This window comes from Trachurus trachurus, assembly GCF_905171665.1.
Source record: "Trachurus trachurus genome assembly, chromosome: 3".
In the NCBI taxonomy this organism is placed as follows: domain Eukaryota; kingdom Metazoa; phylum Chordata; class Actinopteri; order Carangiformes; family Carangidae; genus Trachurus; species Trachurus trachurus.
The window spans coordinates 6645830-6665049 of record NC_139893.1 but is presented as its reverse complement, the minus strand read 5'-3'; the positions used below and the strand labels follow the sequence as shown (position 1 = coordinate 6665049).

The 19220-nt window shown below is 40.7% G+C and overlaps 1 protein-coding gene across 2 annotated transcripts in view; it reads left to right on the top strand.

The window, feature by feature from the left end:
• rasa3 (RAS p21 protein activator 3) overlaps positions 1–19220 on the top strand; it is a 56319-nt gene that overhangs the window by 16740 nt on the left and 20359 nt on the right. For both annotated transcript variants that reach the window (XM_083993167.1, XM_083993166.1), the window contains exons 2-7: positions 1042–1159; positions 3109–3212; positions 6388–6482; positions 10039–10115; positions 16664–16744; positions 16931–17003. In XM_083993167.1, the coding sequence (XP_083849293.1) occupies positions 1042–1159; positions 3109–3212; positions 6388–6482; positions 10039–10115; positions 16664–16744; positions 16931–17003 (548 nt within the window). The remainder of the gene's footprint in view (positions 1–1041; positions 1160–3108; positions 3213–6387; positions 6483–10038; positions 10116–16663; positions 16745–16930; positions 17004–19220) is intronic.

The window sequence follows — 19220 nt, the reverse complement described above, 5'->3', positions numbered from 1 at the left end:
GGGAATATATTGCTCCTCCGGGACTGGAGCAGTGCACAACCTTTGTGGTTTGTGTGTGTGTGTTTGTGTGTGTGCATGTGTGTGTGTGTGTGTGTGTGTGTGTGCGTGTGTGTGTCTCAGTGGGTGGTTGGACCACATTCTTGTGAAAGGGAGTGTTATCTGTCACACATGTGCGATGAACAGATTTGAGCTTCAGCAGCAGGAGTCAGGAGGAAATGTCCCACGCAGATTCTTTCATTCACACATCTGACAACACGGACACACACACACACATGGACACAGACACACACACACACATGCATGCACACACACACACATAAAACAGTCGTCACTCACTGTGCAGTTTGATAAATTGTGACATTTTAAAATTTGTAAAAATGCTCTGCTATGACTATTTTTTGTTTAAAATTGCTTTCCCACAAAAAAGTTGTTTAAAAAAGCTCCCAAAGAGGCTGAAAACACGTCTACTATTTCTCCCTCATTGAAAAATCCAGATTCTATGAATATTCATGAGTATGCAAATGCACCATGACTCGCGTTAACGGAGGAGCGAAGTCAAAACACGAGGTTTGCACCGGGGCAACTAATGATAACATGTTTGAACATCTGTGGCTGTGTAAGTAGATCACATCACAGTGAACAACAAATGAGATGCAAAACAATTTCAACGGGATTGGTTGCTAGGGATTATGACGTATTATTAATCCCGACTGTTTGCTGAAAAACTGAATCCAACTTTTTCAGACTCTGGCTTTGGAACTGTATTTTCAGATCTAACATGCTCAGGTGTGGTTGCATTAGCGACTTTGCTGCTGAAATGTCTTGCAGCAGAACCCAAACACTACAGTGACATTTTAATAATTTCAAAAAGTAAATTTTTTGGTTTAGGGGGTCTTTAATCATTTTATTTCTTTTGCCTGCTTTCAATTTTCCCGAGTTCTGTTGTTGTTGTTGTTGCTGATTACGACAGTGTCCGTGAATAATGATAATAATAATGATAATAATAATAATAAAAACTTCTTCTCTCTTTCCTCGGTGCAGGAGAAGCCAAAAACATCCCTCCGTACCCGGGGCCCAACAGGATGAGGGACTGCTACTGCACCGTCAACCTGGACCAAGAGGAGGTGTTCAGGACCAAGATCGTGGAGAAGTCACTGTGGTACGACGACGCTTTCCTTTCACAGAAACGTGAAATCATGACGGTCAAATAAAAACCAAAAGCTGACATGGTGTAAAAGCAAAAAAGAAAACATAAAACGCCAAATGAAATAGGTAAAAAAAAACAGAAAACCATACAGAGCAGCCGTCAGTGTTTAACAATTAATGATCTCGCAAATACAGTATGGTTCAAATACTTGGGACAAACATACACTGGACTGGAGGAGTAAAGTAGAAGTAAACTCTTGGAAAATGTCAATAAAATGAATAGAAATAAGAAGAAAAAGGTGAAAATCCTTGAATAATTATCACGCTTTGTTTCCCTACTGTGTTGTGTGGATATAAAACTTGTAGAAATGAGGTGAAACCACAACACCGACATTATTCTTCTCCAGTCGATCAACATTTCTAAATGAAACGAGACAGTTTGTCGTTCACCTGCAAAGTCTGAAGACACAAAAAAGCTTGTTTTTATCAATGAGACTGAGACGACTGTGGAGAATGTAGAAGGAGAAACTCCAACACTGAACCTTAATATAACAGGAAAAAGAGCAATAAAACACACAGGGACTTCAGCGCTCAGCACTTTTTAGCATTTCTATTCCTGTTGATATACAGTGGAATGTGTTTCACATGTTTTAGGATGTTGATGCAAAACAACCTCAAGTTTCATGTCTCTTGTCGGTGATCCTGTGATGTTTTTTTTAATCTCATTTATGAATCTTATGATAAAGTTTGGAAGACAGTGAAGAAAAATGACAGATGACATATAGGAGCATTGCTTTTTAACTTTTTCTAAAGTATCCTCATGGAAAGAAAACACAACTCTAGCACAGTAGAGTAAAGTTGAATACACGGATAAATGTCCTGCACCACAGTTTTAAAGAAAACATTAAGAAAAAATATATATTTGGCTTATATTATCCCATTAGATCTATATTTTTCTGTTTGTTCAATCCTTTCCTAGTTGTTTTATGTTTTCCTGTCAGTTCAGAGTCGAGCTACACGATCCTGTAACCCGTGGGATTGTTTGTAGATGCAGTCAGTCGAGCCTCCGTCCATCCGTCAGTCTGTCTGTCTGTCTGTCCGTCGTCACGTCTCCTGAGTAACAGAAGAAGTCAGTCATTGTCAGCAGCAGCAGCAGCAGCAGCAGCAGCAGCAGCAGCAGCAGCAGCCTGAGGCCGCAGCTCATGAGATTCTCATTGCCCTGATTTCTATGGTCATTGTTTCTGTTTGGACCGACGGACACAAATAGAACGACTGTTTGTAGGAGGAGAACGAGCTGTTGAGTTTGACGTGGGTTTTTTTTTTTATATCTGCAGAGTTGATTAATAGTCACAGACTAAGATAATGGAGAGTTTAGTTGTGTGATGTTTACATGAAGGTGAAGGCGACTGCTTTAATGACGAGGACAGACCCTGTTTAAAGTCTAAAACTGTTACCAACTTCTCTATAGATTGTCTAATGGGTGGGATTTATGACACATCACGTTATTTGTTGTCAAAAGAAGAGAAGAAAGACCGAGTATTGGTAATAAAACTTTGTATCAGTCACAAGAACATCCTGGAAATTGATAAGACAAAGACAAATCACACTAACTAATGCAGAAACAAAGGTGTCTGTTTAAAAACTTATAAAAACTCACAATGTTAATAAGACCATCATAAAACAGGAGGGGGGAATCTTATTATGAAATCTTTTCTCGTAATAATTGGTCATCAGTTTTAGATACTAAAGTCTTCATTGTGCAGAAAATTGTGATTTTTTGGGGTCATACTGTATAAATTAAATTGGCTCCAGATTTCACATCTTGTTTCTGCCGTAAAAGTCTTTTACTCGACAGTTTGTACAGAACAAGTTACAGAGATTTTATTATTTTTTGACACAAGCTGTTTCGCTCCATTGGATACAATCGGTCTCTAATCTCGGCCTCTCCTTTCTCTCCTTCAGTCCGTTCTACGGGGAAGATTTCTACTGTGAGATCCCTCGGAGCTTCAGACATCTTTCCTTCTACATCTTCGACAGGGACGTGTTCAGGAGGGACTCGAGCATCGGTGAGTAAACGTCTCGGCTGCTGTGAAACTCCTGTTTTCACACCTGCGACTCACTGGGACACAGAGGGCCCTAGTTTGCTGGCGCAGCGCAGGTGGCGCAAGGTAGCGCAGCCGGTCTAATGCAAGTTTCGACCAGCGCAGCCTAGCGCAAAGTCAGATTGGGAGATTTGTAGATCGCGCTGCGCTGAGATAGGCGTGGCGGCGCAGCAGGGGGAGGCGTCACAGATTCTGCTTGGTGCAGTGGAAGTTTCGTCCGAAAATGTCCCGCCGAAGTTGCGCTGAAAGCTCGCCACCTCCAACCAGGTCTATTCTCAGCGCAGAGCGGAGCGCAGCAGGTGCAGTGGAAGTTTGGCTGACTGACCTGCAGTGCACACACGTCACCAAGACCTCACAGGCAGATCTCCACAGTTCCAGACACATTTCAATGCAATAAATATCCACAATAACCACTATTTAATGCAACTAACGGAATCAACACGTGAATTTATATCTATATAGATTGTCCCGTCACATCTGACGTCAGATCAAAGCAGAGATCAAAGGCTGTCGGTGCGTAATGGAAACTCCACCTGAATTAACACAGCAGGGACGAACTGGCACTGAAAAGCAGCTGTGGATGTCCCAAGCAGGACTGAGGGTGGATGACTGCATGTCACTGTCGTGTTGAGATACCACTCTGCCCTTGTGATGATCGCTTTATTTATTTATTTACTTATTAATTCATAAGCACGTGCGACCGCATCACGCAGCCGTAATGAAAAACAAAACACAAATCATTATCTCTCTTAGTCCACCACAACAGCCTCGCTATCAGATAGTCAGTATATAGCCTACTACAGTAGGCCTACTCAGCATCTCTATCACAGAAAAAAAAGAGAAAAAAAGAGACGGACAGAGAGAGAGAGAGAGAGAGAGGGAGAGGGAGAGAGAGAGAGCGCGTCCTTGCTGTTTTCATCCACATGGTGTGTGTTTATGTTGTGATTAGTGTAGCCTACACCTCTGATCTTATACACAGGGTTTGAATAAATGTGAGTTTCTTTATTAGTTTATAGTTGTTGTTTCTTAGATTGCGTAGGGGTTCTCAGTGTATCAGATCAATCCTGGTTAAGTATATTAGTAAACTCATTATTGGTCACTCTGAGCTCGGACCTCCGGGGAAACAGCTGTTTCCTCCGGGGAGAGGTTCGGCCTCTGGCGTCGCTGTCTCCTCCGTCCAGTCCAAGTATAAAATGACAAACTTGCAGCGCGCATCGCCCTCCGCGCAGTTAAAGGTGAGGAGAGGAGCTCATTTGATTGGTGAAGATCTGACTCAGCTGTGTCAAACCCACTCCACGCCTTTCTCTCCTCCTCCTGTCTTCCTCCCGCCCTCTCTCCTCCCTCTTCGCCGTTTGCGCCGGTGGGAGGGACGAGGGGAGGGATTACGCTGGTCTAAGTCTGACTGCGCGGCCCACGAATCTTGCGAAATGGACCTGGTCCAGCCCCGTTGGCGTGGCGAAGCTGCGCTGATCACAGACTTCACCTGGTCGACGAAACTAGAGCCCAGAGACTCTGTCTGTCCGTTCAGGCTCCGCTGAGGTTTTACAGCAACTAGAGCCGGAAGATTTTTACTGCAGCAGTCGACTCTGTGGAGCATTTAACGTGTTTTCAGATAGATCCTGTTATTAAACCAAACAATAGACACACAAGAGAGGCAAGAGGCAGTTTGATTTAAAATCTCTGCTTAAATCTTACAATTTTAAAATAGTTAAAACTAAAAAAAAATGTGGACTCAAGTTTATGAAATGTGAGAATTTGCCTTTTTTTTGTCTTAAAAAATCACTGTAACTGAGAAACTTTGAGCTTTGGTGAAATGTTACAGGCACATTTAGATATATTCTGACATTTCATAAACTTACCGATCAAGAAAAATCAACAAATTAAGTAAAACTAAGAATCATTTTCATGGCAGCTCTGAAAGTGTTCCATCAAACGCAGTGAAGTCATATTGTGTGTTTCTGCTTATGCTAATGTATTGATGAATATTACCACTATTTCACTTTTTAGTCAGTTTTATCTCATTGATAATAACTTCAATTTATATAGTGCCTTTAAAAAAAAAACCCTGGTCGCTTTACAGTGGAAAAACAAAAAACCATTATACATTAGTTCTGTAGATTTTATTTTCTGGTTCTTTCTCTCTTTGCCCGTAATAAAAAAAAACACAGTTCATTCAGATGATCACAGTCAGAGTGAATCATTTATCAGTTAAAGAAGCAGATTTGTCCCTCAGACGTTGGTTGAGACCAAAACTGGAGCAAAAAAGTCGACTCAGGTTCAACAGGAGTTTAGAGGAAACGATGACAACGTTGTTCTGTCACAGCTGGAAACTTAAGAATAAACAACTCTGTGTTAATAAGTTTAACACAAAGCTGTATCTGGAATGGGATCAATACAGTATATATATACAGTATACCCACACAAACCTGGATTTTAATTGATTAAGTCATTAGTGAACTGTTTAACATCAACACTTTCCTCCTGTTTCGAGTCTTTAACACTGAAGCTTTTTGTTCAATAGGTGAGAGAGAGAAAGTTATTGATCAGCTCGTTCTCTTGATACGGGCGTGAAAAGGTGACAGTTGAATGTGTGTGTGTGTGTGTGTGTGTGTGTGTGTGTGTGTGTGTGTGTGTGTGTGTGTGTGTGTGTGTGTGTGTGTGTGTGTGTGTGTGTGTGTGTGTGTGTGTGTGTGTGTGTGTGTGTGTGTGTGTGTGACCAACCGCAAACTGTAAAATCTCCTTCTGGGTGGGATTTGCATTTTAAACGGCTCCTGTTTACGTGTGTTTATGTAGCATGTGTGTGTGTGTGTGTGTGTATGTATGGGTGTAACCTGTTAGTTTCAGACGTGACAGGGTCGTTTCCAGGTCACTGACACTGCATTCACCTGACAAGCATTAAAAAGAGAAAACTAGTGTGTGTGTGCGTGTGTTAGTTTGTGTGTGTGTGGATTTACAGTACAAGAGCAGACATGCCAGCCTGCGTGAGTGTTTGTTGAAGCTGGCATCTGAACGCTTTGTTGAATACTCAGCAATGACTCAATGTGTTTGACTCAGTGTGTTGATGATATATGTGTTGATGATGTGTGTGTTAATGTGTGTGTTTGTGTGTGTGTGTGTGTGTGTGTGTGTGTGCATACAGGTAAAGTTGCAGTGAAGAAAGAAGATCTGCAGAAGTATCACGGCAAAGACACCTGGTTCCAGCTGCAGCCTGTCAGCGCTGATTCAGAGGTGCAGGTCAGTACAGAGACAAAACACACACACACACACACACACACACACACACACACACACACACACACACACACACACACACAGGCCTTTGTTTTACCTGAGTGGTGGTGAAATCCAGACCTTTTAATTGGCTCAATTAGTCACTTCCTCCTACTCTACGACTCCTCTGCAGATTCATGTGAGCAAACAGGTGTGAAGCTGAAACACCTGAGATCTGCAGAGTCACAGTCAGTTACCTGTCTGTCTCTCTCCAGTGTCCATATTGAGATCCGATCACATATTTAAATTTAAATTAAGAAAGAAAATAAGTAGTAGAAGTATTTCCGAACCTCCAAGTACTATCTGATTGCAATCCGATCACTGAAAACGTATGAACGGACCCAGCTTATATCACGTTTTCTAAAACACTCCTGTTGGTTTTTGTGAATATTCTATATCCGTCCTGACTGAAATCATCTCGTCAAATCTCTAATGTTGATTTTTCAGTCTCATTGTTTTTACCTGAGCTCAGAGCTGCACCTGAATCCACTTAAAGCAGAAATAAGCAGAATGTGTGTGTTAATATAAGTCTTAAATAGTTATATCTGCCGACAGCAATCACTTATATAGAGTGTTTGGTCTGAAACACGGGTCTGTCAGTCACTCTGCTCTGCTGTAAGCTGAGGAGAAAACTTTCCTTGTATCCTACAACCTTTATCCAATGAGGAGAGAGAACGGCATAAAGGGGCGGTCCTCTCTGTGTGTGCAGCCAAGGGATGCGCGTGAATGTGGTGACGTAGGGACGAGAGGCCAGGGACTGCTAACTCCATCCGCTGACAGGAAGTTAGCCAAAACGAAGAACAGCTTTTATTTTTACACTGAGCTAGAAAGTTCATTTATTTGCTTTTTATTGGACTTTTTAGTCGTCGTAAAGGACTGAGATCTGGACAGTTCATGGACGCCTTTAAAACCTTACTGAAGAAAAATCGTTAGGTTTCTGTTTTTTTGTTTTTTTTGCTCTCTGGCTCCCACTACAGTTGTGGAGTCTAATTCCTTTTTTTTTTCGGTATTATTGTTAATAAGTCGTAAGTTGAGCTCCAACAAGATGTTGAGTTCAGTGTCTCCAGTTTTCATCCTGTCTTTTCTCTGAGCTTTCATTAACCGGTAAAATCCAGTCCAGGATTTCCTCGTGTGCGGTCTTCTCTTGCCTCTTCTTCTTCTTCGAGCTACAGTTCAGCTTCTTATAGCAACGCCAGAGGTGTTGATGTTGGTGTGAGACGTGTTGACGAAAAGCGATAGTGAGAGTTTTTTATAGTGTAAAATAACAGCAGACCACAGACCAGCAGGGGGCGCTGCGTTAACGACAGGAGCTGTTCTCTATGTTACAAACCGTGAAACGTCTAAATGATTTAAGATTTAAGATAAAACAGTCACATAATGACGATTTAAAAGTGAATTTATTCAGATTTCTGTGCCGTTTCATCTTGCGTGCAGCCACTGAGGCGATTAAAACTGAATGTAATTGTGCATAAATTAGTCTGTTTGACCCATTTTACGAAAGGGAAGTGTATTATTCTTAGCTGCAGAAAAAAAAAAACCAAAACAGTATTGATCTTTGTTACATTAATGATCTCAATGATTAATCCATTGTTTCTGAAATCCACCAACCAGTAATCTGCTTAAATTTTTCTTTTCCTTTTTCTTTTTTCTTTCTTTTTTTTGCACTTGTCCTACATTCTTATTTAATGCAGTGTTTTCTACTATTCACTATTCAGCAGCCTCGACTCTCACCCACATGCATGCACGCACAGATAGGAAGGCACACACCCAGCACATAGCACCACACACACACACACACACACACACAGAGTGCGAGACAGAGTGAACAGTGAACAGTAACATCTGCAGACAGATGGGTGTGTGTAGCCCTGGAGCAGGGATCTGAAACAGAGACACATTCATCCGAGGAGCCGGGGAGAGGAAGGATGTGTGAGAGAATGACAGAAAAGAGAGAGAAGCTGAGGGAGAAGGATCAAATGAAGTAGGAAGATAGAGTGTCTCTCTTCTCTTTTCAATAGAGGACGCATTGTTTGACCTGTGTGCACATGTGTAAGTGCGTGTGTTTGTCTCTCTCTCTCGTCTCTTCTTTGCTCGAGTCGGGCCAAAGCCGCCCGTGTGTTTGCATACTGATGCTGTTAATTAATGGAGCTGCTTCTTTTTTTTTCTCTACACAGCTGCACCACTGCACTGTCATTATGTCATTAATCCAATCACTTCATCAGGGAGAAAAACAACTTCAGCAGCAAGCGTGATGATTTTCAAACGCTGGCTCTGTTGGCGGATGGTTGATGATACTTCCTCGTGTTTCATGCAGTTGGAAAAAAAACAGTTTCCAGCATTACACAGCACATTAGATACATTATATCACTGTATTAAAGGTGCATCTCAATAGATTAGAATAGTATTTGAGTGCATAAAGATGGACTTACTTTTCAGAAGGCCAACATTTCCATATAAAAAATGCTTTTTTAAAATTGGTTAATTGGTTTTCAGAGACTGAATTTTAGGTCTTTATTGAATGTGAAGCCATAATCATTACAATTTTTGGCAACCCTTTAATTTATAGGCTGCTAAAATTACGTGATAATGCCAAGAAATAACAAGAAATTGTGTCATAATGTCTAGAAATAACGGTCAATTTCATAGTAATGTTGAGAAATATAGCCAAGAAATAACAGTTGAGAAGTCAGTTGAGAAAATTCTGGCCTTTCCCCAAAAATTCAAAGCATGAAAAGCACGTGTAATCTTTTGCCTTTATGAAAAACATGATGTTACTATGAAATTGACCGTTATTTCTAGGCTATTTCTTGACATTAACACGTTATTAACAGTCTGTAAATTAAAGCGTTACCCAATTTTTCTTTAAAAATTAAAAGAGATGAACTAAATAAAGACATAAAATGTTTATTCTGTGTATAATGGATCTATATAATGTATTAGTTTCACTTTTTGAATTAACATAGCCTTTAGCCTTAACATAACGTAAATAAACTTTTCTAAATCATTGAGATGCACCTGTATGTGGATGTGTGTTGGAGATGAGCATTAGATTTTTATTTGTGCTGGCAGCTGATGAGGGCGTGGGGGGCTTTTATTGTGAAAACCGTAGTTTCATGCATGTTGCACAGTCTCATGTTGATGATAATTGTTGTTGTTGCACAGTTAAATCTGTGTATAGCAGCACAGGAGAGTCGTGAAGCGAGCGGCTCTTAAATCTGAGAAAATGAAAACCATGTGACGGATAAAAATGTTTTCAGAAAACTGTGATTATTCACGGTGAGAGCTGGACCGTCACCAACCAACCAACCAAACAGGCCTGAGATCAGTTTATAGAGTCGATGTTAAACTGGATTAAGTTTTAATTCACATTCACACTGAACGAATTTGACCGGCGGACAGTGAAGGCGGTCTCTTTAACGACACCAGGAGCCTCCATGTCATGTCAATGGAAAAATATGTGATGCATAAATAGCGTTGATGTGTGTGTGTGTCTGTGTGTGTGTGTGTGTGTGTTATGTAGGGGAAAGTGCACCTGGAGCTGCGTCTGAGTGAAGTCATCACAGACAGCGGAGTCATCAACCATAAACTTGCAACACGGTGAGTGCTGCACACACACACACACATGTAATAATACCATACACTGTGGTTTTATCTGACCCACATGCAGAGAAAATCGAGTTTATGTGAAGAGGAAAAAACAGAAGATTAATTTATTCTGCACATTTTGGAGTTAAAGGGATAGTTCAACATTTTGGCAAATTGGCCCATTGCCATAATCCCTATAGTCATAGCAGTAGGTTCGTTACCTTTAATTGTTGGTGCAAGCTATTATTAGAACGGCGGAGCAGAGCCGCGAGCTGCTCAGAGCTACGCTACAGAGGCTCATGGGATTTCTTGGTTTCCCTCATCAAACTCATCAAATACACAATCCAACAACTCCAAAACGCTCTGGTGGACAAGTTGTGACCTGCACATTCACCACACTATGAGATAATAACAGAACGTTACCAGACAGAGTTGTTTTAGAGGTAAATGCAGAGACTGCTTGATGAAAAACTGTCCCTGAAGGCAACGCGCATCAGCGGTTTTCCATGAATTTCCCTCTAAAACAACTCTGTCTCGTAACGTTCTGTTATTATCTCATAGCGTGGTGAATGTGCAGGTCACAACTTGTCCACCAGAGCGTTGTGGAGTTGTTGGATTGTGTATTTGATGAGTTTGATGAGGGAAACCAAGAAATCCCATTAGCCTCCGTAGTGTAGCTCTGAGCAGCTCGCGGCTCTGCTCCGCCGTTCTAAAAACAGCTTGCACCAACAATTAAAGGTAACAAACCTACTGCTATGCCTATGTGGGGTTATGGCAATGGGCCAATTTGCCGAAATGTCGAACTATCCCTTTAAAGTGACTCAAAAACTGTTTCTACATTTGAATAAAGAGTTCACAGCCGATTATTGATCAAACTGATAAAAGTCAAGACGCTGTTAAAGGTGAAAACAAATCAAAGTTTGCTTTCATTCATTATTTCTATATCTATATGTATACTCCGAGGCTGTGAGCTCCTCTTCTTCTTCCTCACCTTTGTTGTCGTCTTGTTGTTGCTGCTGCCTGTCGATCAGTGTGTGTATGTGTGTCAGTACACAACGTCAACACACACACACACAGACACACACTGATACTGTTTATGTGTAACTCATAAATCTGCTCTTACAACGCCAGACAAGTGCTGTCGTGTGTGTAAAATGTGGTTCAACATGCATGTGATCTGTTTGGGTTTGCAGGCGATCAATGATTTGTTTTGGATGGATTATTCTGTGTGTGTGTGTGTTTGTGTGTGTGTGTTGTGTGTGTGTGACATGCAGCGGTAAAGTGTGACGATGAGCCGACGTGGCTCCGTTCCCAGAGCACAGTGTGGGTAAGGAGCTTAGAGCAGAGCAGGAGGTCATCTAGTCAGATCTCTCTAGAAAGACACGTGTATGAGAGAGAGTTTCTGTGTGTGTGTGTGTGTGTGTGTGTGTGTGTTTCTGTGTGTCTGTGTGTGTGTGTGTGTGTGTGTGTGTGTGTGTGTGTGTGTGTCCATTCAGCTCTGAGGATCACACTAACTGACGACATCACACATCGCTACACACTCGTCTTTATTTACAGCTTCATAAGAAAAACGTGAGTCAAAGAGCAGCAGCTTCTTTCACAGTCCTGATTTACTTCCTGTTTATTCTCATAGATGTTTCACAACATTTACATACAGTAGATTATTAAAAAACAAAAACAAATTATTATATTTAAACATATATATATTCAGATATAAACATATATTTCCATCTGATGCTACTTTCTACCTCTGATCTCCAACACAGTTTAGAGGGAAATGTTCTAACTTCACTCTTCTACTTTTATCCGACTATAAATGTCACTGTTCAAAGTTCAGTTTATACAGATGAAAATTAACTAATTTGCTCTGTTTCTCAAAATAAGTAGTCCTCTATTCTCCTCTAACTCCGTCATCATCATCAGACACAAATCTCTGCCAGTGAATTATTGTAAATTAAATCAGGTGTAGTTACATAAAATACAATTATCCGTCAGTTTTCACTTGTTTGGTTCATGAAACTGCTTCAAACTCTCAAACAAACTCTCCTCAGCATCAGCAGATGAATCTGTATTGTAGCAACGCACTAATGATGCTGCTGACCTGTTTCCATGAAGACGCCACACTTCCCTTCCCTATACGTAAAACATTTGTAAACTGAGTCGTTCGGTTCGTTGTTCGCAGAAAATATGAACATATATCAATCAATGTGATCAACTCAAAACATTTGATCGACTAGCTTTAACTTCCTCCAGGTCGTCGTTTTTAAAAAACACTGTAAAGTCTAAACGCTTCACAAAGAAAACTGACACACACACACATACACACACACACACACTGTTCATCACTTGAACTCAGTTTATCGAGGCGACTTTGGTCCTCGGGCTGAATTCATACAGTGTCGTCTTTATAAAGTGAGTTAAAGTGATGGAGAGATTCTTTGTAATAACAACTTTAACTTTACTACAGAGGTAAAATATCTCTAAACTTTATATAACAATGTGACATTCAGGTTCAGTTTTTACACAGTATATACTTTACTTTCAACACTTACAGTACATTTTCTTCTAACACGTTTATTAAAGGCAATAATTAAATGTTAAAGGTTTCTCTCTCTTCACTCTGACTCAACATTTTTCAGACCCAAGTGATCATCTGGTTTCAGTTTCTTCACATTTGGCCTGTTAAATCAACTTAAATGTGTAAAAAAACAAAAGAATGTCTTAAAGCAGAAGTGAGTGATATATTTGTGTTAATATAAGTCTTAAATAGTTATATCTTCCGACAGCAATCACTTCTATAGAGTGTTTGGACTGAAACACGGGTCTCTCAGTCACTCTGCTCTGCTCTGAGCCGAGGAGAAAACATTTATCGTATCCTACAGTTTTTATCCAATGAGGAGAGAGAACGGCATGCAGGGCTGTGTGTGCAGCCAAGGAACGCCGTGAATGTGGAGACGTAGGGACGAGGACTGTTATGGTGCGTTCAAGGAAACTCGTGTTTTTCCGACCGTGAAGTGGTACCAGTTCGATCTGGTACGAGTTCACCGGTCGGAAGTTACGAGTGGCCGTTATAGTGACTTTCACCGGTAAAACAGGTCGGAAAAACACCAGTGGGTTGCCTGGAACGCTACAAAGTCGTAAGTTGTGACTTGAAGCTGTAATTTACGATTTCAAAAGCCTGCCTGGAACGCAGCATTAGCGAAAACGACCGGACCACTCACTTCTGCTTTAATGTAATGTAATAACAACGCGTGGTCTTGTGATAGAGACACACACACACACACACACAGTCTGGTGTTCAGAGAAACTTCCTGGCCGGTTGTGAAATATCATCGTGAATCACGTCTGGTAGCAGGAAACTTATAACACAACTGACCGACCGACCGCTCTCTCTCTCTCTCTTGTTTCTTTGATTTCTCTTTTCTCGTACTTGGAATATTTTCCGTCCCGTCACTGATGCTGATTCACCATCACTTCCTCTTTTTGTGTGTGTGTCTGTTGTTGTTTCTTTTCTTTTCTTTTCTTTTCGCTGTGATGTAATTCGTTTTCCTCCAATTTAGTATTTCCGACTCCCATTCCGACTCAGAGTGAAATTGTTTTCGACAGGAAATGTGGGAGCTGAAACAAAACAAGCCGCACATTAACCTCCTCGTGAGTAATGCGGAGTTTAAACAAATAAAGTCTGCGTGGCGGTCGGTCGGTCGGTGTGGATGTGGATGTGGATGTGGATGTTGAGGGACGGGGGGATGACGGGGACACAGAGGGACAGAGCAGCAGAGTATAGAGGCCGAGCAGAGGTTATATATAAGCTTATTGGACAGGAAGCGCTACGGCATTAGTGACGCTTAACCCAGCCCACTCCTTACTCCTTATTAGGAACCTGTGTGTGTGTGTGTGTGTGTGTGTGTGTGTGTGTGTGTGTGTGTGTGTGTGTGTGTGTGTGTGTGTGTGTGTGTGTGTGTGTGTGTGTGTGTGTGTGTGTGTGTGTGTGTGTGTGTGTGTGTGTGTGTCTGTGTGTGTGTGTGTGTGTGTGTGTGTGTGTGTCAGTCCAGCCGATTTGCTGTGTAACTCGTCGTGAGCTGTGACTAGTGGTTCATCACAGTGACAACAGGAAGTGATTCGTCCTGTGTGTGTTAGTAATCCCCTCGGAGCATGATGTCACCGTAGGATGGAGGGAGAGAGAGAGAGAGAGAGAGATGGAGGGATGGAGGGAGGGGGGATAGACAGACAGACAGACAGATATAGATAGATAGATAGATAGATAGATAGATAGATAGATAGATAGATAGATAGATAGATAGATAGATAGATAGATAGATAGATAGATAGATAGATAGATAGACAGAAAAAGAAAGAAAGAAAGAAGTAAAAATACAGAGAAGAGGGATAGATAGAAATAAAGAAAGAAAGTAAGAAAGAGGTGGATCAATAGAGAGATAAAGAAAGAAAGAAAGAAAGAAATAAAGAAAGAAAGAAAGAAAGAAAGAAAGAAAGAAAGAAAGAAAGAAAAAAGAGACAGAGAGAGGGGGATGATATATAGAAAGAGGTAGATATCTAGAGAGAAGGGTAGAAAGAAAGAAAGAAAGAAAGAAAGAAAGAAAGAAAGAAAGAAAGAAAGAAAGACAGAAGTAAAAATACAGAGAAGATGGTTAGATAGAAAGAAAGAGGTGGATGATAGAGAGAAAGAGATAGATATAAGAGGTAGATATATATAAAGAAAGAAAGAAAGAAAGAAAGAAAGAAAGAAAGAGAAACGGGGTAGATTGAAATAAATTAAGAAAGAAAGAAAGAAAGAAAGAAAGAAAGAAAGAAAGAAAGAAAGAAAGAAAGAAAGAAAGAAGGAAAGAGATATAGGGGAATAGATAGATAGATAGATAGATAGATAGATAGATAGATAGATAGATAGATAGATAGATAGATAGATAGATAGATAGATAGATAGATAGATAGATAGATAGATAGATAGATAGATAGATAGATGCGTCACTGAGAGGAAGTTATTTTGGTTCTTGGAGTCAGAGACCGGTTCAGTTTCCCAGAGACGAAGACGACGTGACTCAGCGTTCGGTCACGGCTCCGTGAGGGGTCGACGCTCAAACTCCTCCGGTTCAGTTTAGTTTAGTTTAGTTTGGCCAAAGACACACGACATCTCACATGAATTCACTGTAAAGGTTAAAATATATTGTGTTTTTCATTAAAAAAAACTGTTGCTGTATCTAGTGGTGCTTTTAAAAACAATGAAACTGTCTGTTTTATTATTTTATTGCTTTAATTGTTTCATGTCTCTATGTACAGCACTTTGTTTTCAACTACGGTTGTTTTAAAGTGCTATATAAATAGAGTTGAGTTGAGTTGAGTTGAGTTGAGAGCTCATTTTACTAGTAAATGACTCTATTTTACACAGTTTTTACACAGCTATGATCAATTTAAGAATATTTCATGAACTCAAAGATGGAAAGTTGTAAATAACTATCAAACAAGACGATCAATCTTTAATAAATTATAGATTATCTCTAAATCCACTTTAAAATCTTTGGTACCAGGTATATTCTGAGGTGACTGTTTATTTTATATCAATTACTATTTAGCTTATCGTCCTGTTCTTTGTCAATACTTGATGTTAAGTTTTGGATGAGGGAACGAACAAACAATTAGATTATGATCAATCAATAGTTTTTAGTTTGGGTTAAAGTTTTTTTTCCCTCTTCCACTCCTTTTCGACTTTGTTACAGTAAAAGTTTTTGACGGTTTCTTTGCTTTGTGCTTTTCGTTGTCCGTATTAATTACTATCATTTTAACCTTTTTTTTCCCTGGTTGACAGCTATGTTTTTAATTTTTATATAATTTTAACAATCAGTATCTTGTTTGTTCCCTTTTTCTTCACACACATTCAAAATAGACATAATAACATAAACAGTCAGGAGGAGTGGGGGCAGGTTGAATCTGGTGCTGCCGATTAAAACCAGTTAGACTCCCTTTCCCTCTGTGTGTGTGCGTGTGTGTGTGTGTGTGTGTGTGTGTGTGTGTGTGTGTGTGTGTGTGTGTGTGTGTGTGTCTTTGTGTGTGTCTGTGTGTGTGTGTCAAAGAGGCTAAAAGCTTTGCAGAGCTGCTACTCCGGGTGTCGGCTCTCACTGTTGACCCTCGCACATTAGTCATTTGATTAAGTGATAATATGAAGCTTAATGGAGCTTAAAGAGTCGTCAGGGGGGAGATTCACTTGTGTGTCTGTGTGTGTCTGTGTGTGTGTGTGTGTGTCTGTGTGTGCGTGTGTGTGTGTGTGTGTGTGTGTGTGTGTGTGTGTGTGTGTGTGTGTGTGTGTCTGTGTGTGTGTGGAGAATCCTTTTATCCTGTTCCTCTTTAACCTGCTGTTATTTTCCCTTCTGATTAAACCGAGCCCAGCTAAACTGTTTTTGTTTTTTTAACACGTTTTATTTTCTAACACGATGATCCCTGGGATGCGACGATGACATCACACACAGAGGGATAACGCTGCTTTATAATTAGCATCATGTCCATGTGTAACAAATGTGTGTGTGTTTGTGTCTGTGTGTGTTTTACAGAGTGCTGGAGTGCCAAGGTCTTCCAATCGTCAACGGCCAATGTGACCCCTACGCTGCCGTGTCTTTATTAGGACCTTCAAGGTTGTTGCGGGTTTTTTTTAACTTTCACATATCACACATCATCCACAGCTTTGTGTTTAACTTCCTGTTTAACTTTTATTAAAGCACCCAAAACTTTGGGTGAAGTATCCCTTTAACTTCCTATTTAACTTTTCTTAATGAAGAGGTGTAGTGAGTTTAACCTGTGTTTAACCTCCAACACCACAGGTCTGATGCCAAAAAGACCAAGGTGAAGAGGAAAACCAACAACCCACAGTTTGAGGAGGTTTTCTACTTTGAGGTAAGGTTATTTTTATTTTATTTTATTTTAATATTTAACTAGACATTAAAGGGCTAGTTCAACATTTTGGCAAATTGGCCCATTGCCATAATCCCTATAGTCATAGCAGTAGGTTTGTTACCTTTAAAGCAGATATCAGTGGAATGTTTTTGTTAATATAAGTCCTAAATAGTCCTATTTTCCGTCAGCAATCACTTACATGAAGTATTTCAGCCTAAACACGAGTCTCTCCGTCACTCTGCTCTGCTGTAACCCGAGGAGAAAATTTTCCTTGTGGGATACAAGTGTTATCCAATGAGGAGAGAGAACGGCATGAAGGGCTGTGTGTGCAGCCAAGGGATGCGCGTGAATGTGGTGACGTAGCACGAGGACCAATTGATGCCTGACAAGGGCGGGGGCTGCTAACTCATGGTGCGTTCAAAGAAACTCGTACTTTGTGTTTTTCCTTCCTGTGAAGTCATACCAGTTCGATCTGGTACGAGTTCACGGGTCGGAAGTTACGAGTGGCCGTTATAGGGAACTTTCACAGACAACAGGACGGTAAAAACACGAGCTACGGGTTACCTGGAACGCTACCAAGTCGTAGTTGTGACTTGAAGCTGTAACTTACGGTTTCAAAAGCCTGCCTTGAACGCAGCATTAGCCGAAACGGCCGTGAAGCTGATATCTGCTTTAATTGTCAGTGCAAGCTATCTTTAGAACGGCGGAGCAGAGCCGCGAGCTGCTCAGAGCTACGCTACGGAGGCTCATGGGATTTATTGGTTTCCCTCATCAAACTCATCAAATACACAATCCAACAACTCCACAACGCTCTGGTGGACGAATTGTGACCTGCACATTCACCACGCTATGAGATAATAACAGAACGTGACGAGACTGAGTTGTTTTAGAGGGAAATTCATGCAAAACCACTGACGTGCCTTCCTGTCGGGGGCAGTTTTTCAGCAAGCAGTCTGTATTTAACTCTACAACTAAACTAAACTAAAACAACTCTGTCTGGTAACGTTGTGTTATTATCTCATAGCCTGGTGAATGTGCAGGTCACAACTTGTCCACCAGAGCGTTTTGGAGTTGTTGGATTGTGTATTTGATGAGTTTGATGAGGGAAACCAAGAAATCCCATGAGCCTCCGTAGCGTAGCTCTGAGCAGCTCACGGCTCTGCTCCGCCGTTCTAAAAATAGCTTGCACCGACAATTAAAGGTAACGAACCTACTGCTATGACTATAGGGATTATGGCAATGGGCCAATTTGCTAAGATGTTGAACTATCCCTTTAAGGTGTAAAAGCTGTTGGACACCTGAACGATGCAGCTACATGTAACTCATGTTGATCATCTCATAAACATCTGTGCTGCTGGGTGGACGATCATGTGAAAATAAAAAGTATCATCCCCCTCTTGTCTTCGGCCCTCGGACGCCCACACACACACACACACACACACACACACACACACACACACACACACACACACACACACACACACACATACACACACACTGACAAACCACAGTCCGCAGGGACATGACAACATGTGGGAAGTGGAGTCATACGTTTTTACATCCTCTTGGCTTCATGTCCGACCACAGAGAAACAGTTTATTCAATATGAATCAGTCGCTCACAGGTGTTTTCACTCACGCTGCCGGCGCAGTAACATGTGTGTGTGTGTGTGACGGGTGTGTGTGTGTTGCACGTGATTGACAGCTCTTATTATTTTAGTCGAGTTACACCTTTAACTTTCTCATGGTTTCGTGGACTTTGTGGCTCTGATTCAGCCACCTCCAACCTGACTAATGTTTGTAAAGATCCAGATTAACTCTGAATTTAATCACAAGTTTTGTTTTGTCACGTTAAAAGCTGCAGGTTTAAAGTCTTGTGCACTGTCTTTGGTGGTTTTAAAATAATGTTGTTCAAGGTTTTCACAAAGATAAAGCAGTTAAGTTGTCATTTACTGGTCAAAATAGCAGGCAAATGTAAATATAAAGCTGTTTTATATGGCTATAATATGTTATATATCTAAATATACAGGGTTCAATGTGGTAAAATCAACTTACTGTTAAATTCAGATAAGTAAAACCCTGTGAAATTGTTTCTATATATTGAATGTAAATGACAGAAAAAAAACAGGCTGCGAATGTGTAATGTATATGTCACAATATAGTATTACATATGGCTATAATGTATTATATATCTAAATATACAGGGTTCAATATGGTA